Raw genomic sequence first — 10000 nt, forward strand, 5'->3', positions numbered from 1 at the left:
CAGGAACAGCAACAGGAAGCCCAAGAACCTCGGCAGAAAGGAACCCCGAGAGGCTTCCTCACTCCCACTCCTCACGACGAAGCCGGCCATCACTCAGCACTTATCTGCGATGTCCTACTCTGCCCTTTCCCCTCAAGGAGGATTGAAAGGGACAGATTTTCTCCTGTTTCTTCCCAACTCAAGAGAGAAATTTCGTGCCAATCTTCTGCTTGTTTTGTCTCCTGTTCGTCAATGAGCAAAAGGAATGCGACCTTTTTCTACACAGCGCCGCCAGCACAACCTCCTTCCTCTTGTATCACTTCTGTGTGGTGAGGATCTGCGTATATAAAGTGTTCCGTGAGTTCCTTTTTATTAGAATTGAAAATGAGGGGCTGTAAGAGGATTGAGAGAGGAAATGAGAGGTCCATAAATATTTGTTTCGTAGTGAGAGGAATAAGATCGTGATAATAACAACCTTTATGACAAGAATAAGAATAAAAACTAAAACTAACTTCAGTGTGCATATTCTGGCAAGATGGAGTTAGTTGGCCATTGCCACTGCGCCAAATGAGCGGAGGCCACAGCGGTCGGTCCTACATTCAAGAAATACCCGAACTACCATTCACTAATACCTCTTCCGCAGTCGAAGAACCGTCACATCTCCGGTTCTTACTGAAGTCGTCCGTCCTGCTCTCTGGTTCTCTCGAGACAGCGCCAACGCAGTACCTGATCTCACACACTGAGGCTTTTAAGGAGAAACTATTATCTCTGTCATTTCGAACAACTGGTTGCAGGAAGGCGATAAGAGTCACATATCTTTCTTGGATACCGAGGTCACCACTTATTGGTTACTGATTATGTTTTTCAATGACTTCCTGAAGTGACTTTTCATGGAAAATCGCACATCTACCTATACAGACATACACACACACTCTCAGATGGTGTGGAGGACAGTGTCACGAGCTCCTCTCCATTTTTAACAAAGAAGAACTTCCAGGAAACTAAATAACTTGTTGCAAATGGATATCATCACCGTAAAATGACCAAAATGTATTTACTTTTAGGATAGAGTCTGCTCGGCTACCTAGCTAAGCTGTGTCGTGTGCACTGTGCATGTATATTATTCTTGTTAATCTGTTATCTCGCTATCATTCTCGTCATGTCCGCTTCAACGAAAGATGCAAATGATTCAAACGCTGTTAGCATTTTTAATCGTTTTATCTTTTCAAAAATCGATTTTTCAAGTATCTCTCAGCACTTTGTGCCTCCGTCTTTGAACGAGTTGGAAACTGAGCTGTTTGCCGCCCATTGGCTGGTTAGGTATTTGATTTGAGGTGTAATTTCCTTTAATTGACTTATTCATCTGTCATACACGCACATATAATTGACTTATTCATCTGCCATACACGCACATATAATTGACTTATTCATCTATTCATATTTAATTCATCTTGTTCATATTTAATTGACTTATTCATCTGCCTGGGAGTCGAAGGAGGAGAACTGACAGAAGACATGCAGCCTAGGAAAGAGCAAACACACATCAATGGTTTCGTTTAGAAATTGAGCATTGCAAGAAGACTTTCTAATCTGTATTTACGGCCAGATTTTCATACCTTGGAAGCAGGTCTGTCTTAAAAGGATTAACGTAACTAGCCTAACCAAGTGACGTTACCAAGCTATAGCTTTTTTTTTTTTTTTTTATGAGGAAATGTGATTTTATTTTCACCTCCGCTTTAGAGATATTCATAACTTGATACATACATACACACAAACAGATATGTATATATATGTATATATATATAATATATATATATATTTATGTACGTATACATATCTATAGCTATATCTATCTATCTATATGTGTGTGTGTGTGTGTACGCGTGTACGTGAGTGCGTGTGCGTGTGTGGAAGCAAACTCCTTCCATCACTTCAGACTTCTCTCCTTCACGATCCCTAAACCACCACCATCGACGCCGAGAGCGAGTGTCTGTGGTTCCTTCTCCGTAACTTCAGCATGACTGCGTCATCAGCTGATCGTCGTTGCGTCAATATAGTGTGATATGACGATTGTCGGCGGTTTTGGGGAAGCTTTGTAATGTGCACAAACACACACATATACTGTATTTAAACATCTTTATTCATATATGTATACATATATATATCTATCTCTCTCTCAATATATATCTCCACACACACACACACACACACACACACACACACACACATATATATATATATATATATATATATATAGAGAGAGAGAGAGAGAGAGAGAGAGAGAGAGAGAGAGAGAGAGAGTTAGAAATAGATAGATAGTTTGTTAGAAAGAGAGAGAGACGTAGAGAGACTGACTAATGCAGATGCATCCACCTTGAATGATAAAAGCAACACTCAAATAATCATACTACACACAAACCAGAACCTGGTGTGGATAGCTGTCTAATTCCCCCGCTAGGAAGTGGCTTCCGGACACACTTCAGAATAGGATGGAGGAGATTCAGCTTTCAGGATGTCCGTGTAAGTGGGCGGGGCGTCTGCCTGGCGGTCGTCAGCCTCCGGAGCATCCTCAGCGCCACGAGTCCTTAGGACCATTAAGACCACTTGGCGCCTCTCCTCCATCCCGGTGCCAGTCCTCATATATGCCTGGAAGCACAAGTGCAATCTCGCTAAGCGGAACACGACGGCTAGAGGGAAGAGCAGGCACAATAGGACGACGCTAATCTTGCCGATGTAGGAAGGGCGTGGCTTAGGGTAGGAGTTGAGGGTGTTCCGGTTCTTGTCGTCGTAGAGGGACTTGAGGTCGTTGTAGGTGTGGATTTGATTCTCGTCAGGGTCGTCGACTTGCCCCCTGTCGACGACGCCCATGAATGTGCTGCCGTATTTGTTGTTGTCGTGTTTGTTGTAAGTGGGGTCGTTGTAATGCTTGAACTTGTTCTTGTTATCAGAAGTGAGGACAATACCTTGATCTTGCGTCATGTCGTTGGTCCGCCCCCTTCCGGAGACGTCAGCGTAGGTGATCTTGGACTTGAACTTGTAGCATTTATTGTAGAATTGTCCCAGGTAGTTTCTGGTTATGTTGAACCCGCATAAGCTGTGGCTCTCTGGCTCTTGTGCGTTGCCGTTTGGCCCCCTGCCGAAGACGCCAGCAGAGGCACTGTGAGCGAGGACCAGGAACAGCAACAGGAAGCCCAAGAACCTCGGCAGAAAGGAACCCCGAGAGGCTTCCTCACTCCCACCCCTCACAACGAATCCGGCCATGACTCAGCACTTATCTGCGCCCTCCGTCCGGCTCTGCTCTTCCCCCAAAGCCCTTCTTCTTTCTTAGCCTTCCTCAACCTTCCTCTAACTGCATCCTCTTACTGCTTCTGCGATGTAAGCTCCTGTGTATACAAGGCGTCACGTGGCATTAGTCCCGAAAAATGTTTGTCTTCATCATTTCTTCTTTTTTTTTATTCCGGTATGAATATTTACTTCATACTTTAAATATTAGTCTGGGAACAAATTGTTAAAACTAAAACCAATAAAACTGTGATGTATCTGATCAGGAAATAAAAATAATGGTGATGACAGGGATAGAAGTGGTGATAAGGATAAGCCAAATTTGCAGAAGGATGAGGATAAGCTAGATTTGCACTATGGTAAGCTCGCTTGTGTCAGCGAGTGTTGACTCGAGAGTGTGCCAACGAATGCTGACTCAACCTGACCTTGGTCTTTACCCACCATGGTGCCCAACCACAGCAGTGACCGCTTGGCGACTGTGGAAGCTCACGAGCTTGGACGGGGCTCGATGTGCCGACCATGGGTATGTGAGGCAAGAGCATTCCACTGTACTAACCAGACGACTAAAGTGAAGGTAACAATAACAATAAAAGGAATCATAGCAACAGTAATATTCATAATAGAAGTGTTTAAAATCACAATGAACAAAATAAAGATAAGTATTAATCACATCAATAATCAGTAAATGGAAAATATTGAATTTAGAATATCTAAAGAAATATCACAATGATAAGAAAAAGCTGAAATAAGAGAGAGAGAGAGTGACAAAGAAAGAAAAACGTTTTTGAAGTGAAATAGCAAATACACGAACGCTCTCACATAAAGTCACATCATCGCCCATCATGAATAGCACAACAAAAACAACATAAACAAAAATTGCAAAATACCAAAAACAAGTAATGAAAAAGAACATTTCATAGTTAAACCAAACAACTAAACAACAAACTATCATTAATTCTTACCTCTTACGACAATTAGCAATTAGTTTGAAGTTTAAAGAGAACCAACGTCAGTTATCCAATATCTCCCGACCAGTACAATGTCTATAAAATGACTGGGGTCAAGAAATCACGCATTGCAACAGATCACACCGATCATTAAGGAGAAATTAATATTTGTGTCACCCTGAACGACTGACTACGATAAGATTAATCTTGCTTCGGCAATGAACTGGTTACTGATAAGGCAGCCTTCGATGACCATTGAGAATAACATTTCGTAGAATAATGCATAGCTATTTACATGGGTATATTGTGGATGTGTAGATATAGATGTGTATGTGGATATATAAAATTGTATATATACTGGTGTGTCAAAAGAGAATAAAGCTTTCAGCAAACATGAGAGAACTATAAGCACTAATCTAACACAGGTCGCCCATGCATCAACAAGACCAAATGGAAATCTTGTACATTCCATAAGACCGCAATGGATTGGAAAAGCTGTTAATGGTTTAGCTTTGTTAGAAAAATCTGATAATAAGCTTTATTCAAGTCTAATTCTGAAATTTATTTGGCACCAATTAACTTGTGCAAGTCTTCTTCAATCGTACATGAAGTTTCAGCATGGAAAATAATGATTGAATTTAAGGATCGGTACCCAATGGCCATTCTATATGTTCCATCTGACTTTTTCACCATCACTACAGGAGAACTGAATGGAGATGTAGTGTTGTATGATCCCTTGTTCCAATATAGTATCTACTTCCTCTTCAAAATGAGCTTGCAATTAATGTGGACAAAAGAATCAAGAAGGAAATCATGGTTAATTGTACAACCTGGTAATTCAGAAAACACATCTGTATATATCTTTAACAGGGTTTTAACACTGGCATTTCCCTTAGTGGAAACAAAGTAGGAACAAGGTACCTGTGCCAATCCTTCGGTTTATTGCAGCACAGATTATGGACACATGACCCTCAAAGTGGAGTGAAAACGTTCATCCCTTCCGTTTCGCTAGGGGGATTGAGTGCGATGAACAGAGACTGTACTCCCAGCAATCCATGCAACTCGCCCAATCTATTAGGTTAGGATGTAACGATGTCCTTCTCTGGTTGGAAGATTTAAAGGACCTACTAAATCTAAAGCCACTCTAGAAAATGGTTCAGTTAATATTGGCACAAGTTTTAGAGGAACTGGAGCTACTCAGCCTTTGGAGATAAAGGTCTCAGGATCTACAAAAATATCGAACATCAGAGCTTAAATTTGGTCATTGCAAATCCTCTTTTATTCTAGATTCTGTCTTTGTGTGTGAAAAAGACGCGCCAGTGGACTTTCATGAACTAGAGAAAGAACGAAGGTACAGTAGTCTAGAAGGACAATTGGGTAATGTTTTCCTTTTTTCATTTGAGATTTTGATTTCTAACATTTCCTGTAAATAAGGCCATCAACTCTCTCATAGCTAAAGATACTGCAAGCTCCCAAGTTTTCTTTCTTACTGATATTAAATTTAACCAGATAATTGTGAACTTTCACTTTTTCACACTTGATACGTCGTCGGGTAATACTTCACCGGATACAATGATAGATGAGCAACCAACGTCACGAGGGATCGTAAAGGCCCAAGACCCATTAAGCATACCAGAAGCTAAGAATTCCCTTTGAGGTTATGTCATCAAAACTGAACCCAACTTTATCACCCCTTTAAACTTTAATGGATTCTTAGGAGTTAGGTTTGATGTGCCAAAGCTCTTTACAATGACACTGAACTGTCATCTTACTGGTATTAGTAGCAGGTATAAATTCCTCTGATCCATAAGACTTTGGGCTTCTTCCCCCATGCTCACCACGATTAACCTTTGGGTATGTATTATATGTAGAAGCCTAACTGTCAGCTAGCCATCAAGGGAAGAGGAACTACGTTCTTTGATAAATATTCTCACATTAGATGAAAAAGAAATAATCTGATCGAAATTCATGAATTCCCTTATCGATACACACTTCTCAACATCCCACGATTCAAGCCACTGATAAAACGACCTACCTAAATATATATATACAGAAAACTGTTGATATATCTACATTTAATTTTACTTGACCTAAAAATCTGTTCGATAAAGAAGAGCTTTCTGCTTTATAATATATAGCTTCTGGAGAAAGGCAAATAGATATGCTTCTGGCTTTACCAGTCAAGACTTCCCAACCGAACAGCGGACAGGTCTGGTGATACTCCAAGAAGACAAGCTAACCGTTCAAACCTCACGAGATAGAACGCAATGTCCTATCCATCCCTAAAGACAAAGATGGATCACAAGTTGCATCTACACTTGCTGGAACATAATTACAACTATCAGCCTTAGCCATTTCAAGTTCATGAGCCAATTTTATCTTCTGTCTCTCAGCTTCAATCCTAGCTTCCTCCTTATCTCTTTCAGCATCAAATCTAAGCTTCTCTAATTCTCTCTCCTTAGCTCTTTCATCCCTATTTGCAGCTTCTTCTCCAATAGATAAAGCAGCATCTCGGCCCGAGTCCAAAACATTACCAGCTGTTTTAATAATTTAAATGAACAATAATACATGTCAAAACGAAAGATTAACCTAGTACCTAGTAACAGCAAAGACCAACTTAACGCTCAACAAATGAACGTTCAGCATGCATGTGTAGCCTGCACCAACCAGGCAATATAATGCAAACAAATTCTCTGCAAGAATAACAAGCAAGTACTAAACATATAATTAGACAGTAACTCGCCTTTGGGACCCAATGATAGCGAGGATTCAGTAGGTAATATCCTAACAGAAAAAAATCAGTATATGGGTCCTGGCAAAGTCGCCACATATAAGTATTGGATTTTTATAAATTTTGGATTGTTCAAAGTTGGGTAACCAAACACAAAATTACCTAACAATAGATTTATTAATGGTTAAATCAGAAATACAAAAACAAAATGGAAATAATTTGCCAATTCATACCAAATTAAAAAATAAATAAATTATCAGAATCATGAATATTGACCCCCCCCCCAAAAAAAAAAAAAAAAAAAGGAATATGCAAAATATTACAAAATTAAAGAAATGAAAATAACATAATGGTGGCAGACAAACAAAACAACTGAAATCGAAATAAGCCACGGTAAACAAAACCAATCCAAAAATGAACGAAAGAATCATAAAATTATAAGACATGTAGTTATTAACAAAAAAAAAAAAAAAAAAAAAAAAAATCAGTATAGTTCCAAAATCAAATTTTCACAAATATGGTAATCTCACTTGGTTGCAGATGTCTCTATTACTTATCGTATGAGGTACCGAGGAATCTTGATGCACAAAAGTGGAGCATCTCTTTCAGGACGATCCTCTGAACCGGCCCTTATCGAGAGTCCTAATCAAGTCAAAGTAAATGTATATACATCACAATAATGATAATAATTCAACTGTGCATTTCGCAATGTCATATTTAGTGATGCAACACGCCGGCAATACTAATCGAATATTAAAACAATATATTTCTAACTTCTCCATCCAAGAGTTAGTGGAACACTAAGTCATGGCGGGTCATCAACCCCGAAGCAGGGTTCGAGCGGCTCGACCCGCCACCAACGCACTGAGGCGGCGAACCCAATATTCGCGCAAGATATGCAAAAACTGAACGTTGAAAAAAGTTACGCTTCATACATACACACACACAGGTATGTATATACATACATTGTATATATATTTATATATAAATATATATATATATACATATATATATATATACATATGCATGTATACACAAAGACACAATAAATGTTCCAGGGAAATTAAATATATTGAGTGTCGCCGAGTCACCCCTTTTGCAAATCGTATATGTATATATATATAAATATGTATATATATACATATACATATGTATATATATATATATATATGTATACATATATATATATATATATATATATATATATATATATATATATATTTTTTTTTTTTTTTTTTTTTTTTTTTTTTTTTTTTTTTTTGTGTGTTGTGTGTGTGTGTGTGATGTGTACATCACACATCATTCTCAAATATATTTAACAATGGCGCACACACGAGAAAGAGAGAGTAGACGTAGAGAGGATTTATATACACATTGTTTAATATATCACAGAAAGAGATTAGTAGACGTTATATATATATATATATATATATATATATATATATATATATATATAGAGAGAGAGAGAGAGAGAGAGAGAGAGAGAGAGAGAGAGAGAGAGAGAGAGAGAGAGAGACGTAGACAGACTGACTGATGGATACACAAACCAAAGCCTGGTGTGGACAGCTCTCTACTTCCCCCGCAAGGAAATGGCTTCGGGACACACTTCAGAATAGGATGGAGGAGATTCAGCTTTCAGGATGGTTGTGTAAGTGGGCCTGCTGGTCCTGAGCTTCCGGAGAATCCTCAGCGTCAGGATTTCTCAGGACCATAAAGACCACTTGGCGCCTCTCCACCACGGTATCAGTCCCCATGCACACCCAACAGCATCCTCTGAGACACGCTAAGAGTAGGATCAGGGTGAGGACGATTAGGATGATGATGAGGCGGATTGGGATGCGTTGGTAGTACCTTTGTGGCTCAGGGTAGGAGTTGAGGGTGTTCAGGTTCTTGTCGTCGTAGAGGGAGACGAGGTCGTTGTAGGTGTGGATCGGATTCTTCTCGTCAGGGTCGTTGACGACAACGTCCTTGGATGCGCTGCCGTGCTTGCCGTTGTCGTGTTTGTTGTAGGCGGGGTCGTTGTGATGCTTGAACTTGTTCTTGTTATCAGAAGTGAGGACAACTCCTCGATCTTGCGTCACGTCGCTGGTCCTTCCGAAGAGATATGGCTCTTGTGCGTTGCCGTTATCGTTTCTCCCGCTGCCGAAGACGCCAGCAGAGGCACTGTGAGCGAGGACCAGGAACAGCAACAGGAAGCCCAAGAACCTCGGCAGAAAGGAACCCCGAGAGGCTTCCTCACTCCCACTCCTCACGACGAAGCCGGCCATCACTCAGCACTTATCTGCGATGTCCTACTCTGCCCTTTCCCATCAATGAGGATTGAAAGGGACAGATTTTCTCCTGTTTCTTCCCAACTCAAGAGAGAAATTTCGTGCCAATCTTCTGCTTGTTTTGTCTCCTGTTCGTCAATGAGCAAAAGGAAAGCGACCTTTTTCTACACAGCGCCGCTAGCACAACCTCCTCCTTCTTGCATCACTTCTGTGTGGTGAGGATCTGCGTATAGAAGGTGTTCCGTGAGTTCCTTTTTATTAGAATTGAAAATGAGGGGCTGTAAGAGGATTGAGAGAGGAAATGAGAGGTCCATAAATATTTGTTTCGTAGTGAGAGGAATAAGATCGTGATAATAACAACCTTTATGACAAGAATAAGAAAACTAAAATAATGATGGAAATTACAGCAGAAGAGATAGGGATAATAGATACGATACACAAACTACCATTCACTAATACCTCTTCCGCAGTCGAAGAACCGTCACATCTCCGGTTCTTACTGAAGTCGTCCGTCCTGCTCTCTGGTTCTCTCGAGACAGCGCCAACGCAGTACCTGATCTCACACACTGAGGCTTTTAAGGAGAAACTATTATCTCTGTCATTTCGAACAACTGGTTGCAGGAAGGCGATAAGAGTCACATATCTTTCTTGGATACCGAGGTCACCACTTATTGGTTACTGATTATGTTTTTCAATGACTTCCTGAAGTGACTTTTCATGGAAAATCGCACATCTACCTATACAGACATACACACACACTCTCAGATGGTGTGGAGGACAGTGTCACGAGC

The 10000-nt window shown here is 40.2% G+C and overlaps 2 protein-coding genes across 6 annotated transcripts in view; both read right to left on the minus strand.

Moving 5' to 3' along the window:
- LOC122263123 (uncharacterized) overlaps window positions 1-872 on the minus strand; it is a 3612-nt gene extending 2740 nt beyond the window's left edge. The window contains exons 1-2 of one of the 5 annotated variants that reach the window (XM_086542638.1): window positions 612-828; window positions 1-316 (exon numbers count right to left, since the gene is read on the minus strand). The exon at window positions 1-316 is cut by the window's left edge and continues 583 nt beyond it. In XM_086542638.1, the coding sequence (XP_086398764.1) occupies window positions 1-90 (90 nt within the window). In that variant the 5' untranslated portion in view covers window positions 91-316; window positions 612-828. Of the gene's footprint in view, window positions 372-491; window positions 514-611 lie in introns of those variants that run through there. The other 4 variants (XM_086542641.1, XM_086542640.1, XM_086542637.1 and 1 more) reach the window with 4 other exon arrangements.
- A 1368-nt stretch (window positions 873-2240) lies between these two features.
- The window catches only part of LOC122263126 (uncharacterized), a 7856-nt gene continuing 96 nt past the window's right edge, over window positions 2241-10000 (minus strand). Inside the window, exons 1-9 of the mRNA XM_086542147.1 lie at window positions 9669-10000; window positions 8573-9432; window positions 6463-6745; window positions 5981-6056; window positions 5746-5847; window positions 5406-5434; window positions 4789-4914; window positions 3703-3824; window positions 2241-3242 (exon numbers count right to left, since the gene is read on the minus strand). The exon at window positions 9669-10000 is cut by the window's right edge and continues 96 nt beyond it. Of these exons, the coding sequence (XP_086398273.1) occupies window positions 2434-3242; window positions 3703-3824; window positions 4789-4914; window positions 5406-5434; window positions 5746-5847; window positions 5981-6056; window positions 6463-6745; window positions 8573-9206 (2181 nt within the window). The 5' untranslated portion in view covers window positions 9207-9432; window positions 9669-10000 and the 3' untranslated portion in view covers window positions 2241-2433. The remainder of the gene's footprint in view (window positions 3243-3702; window positions 3825-4788; window positions 4915-5405; window positions 5435-5745; window positions 5848-5980; window positions 6057-6462; window positions 6746-8572; window positions 9433-9668) is intronic.

The sequence above is a fragment of the Penaeus japonicus genome, unplaced genomic scaffold (genome assembly GCF_977035675.1).
Source record: "Penaeus japonicus unplaced genomic scaffold, GWHDUDI00000001_assembly GWHDUDI00000012, whole genome shotgun sequence".
In the NCBI taxonomy this organism is placed as follows: domain Eukaryota; kingdom Metazoa; phylum Arthropoda; class Malacostraca; order Decapoda; family Penaeidae; genus Penaeus; species Penaeus japonicus.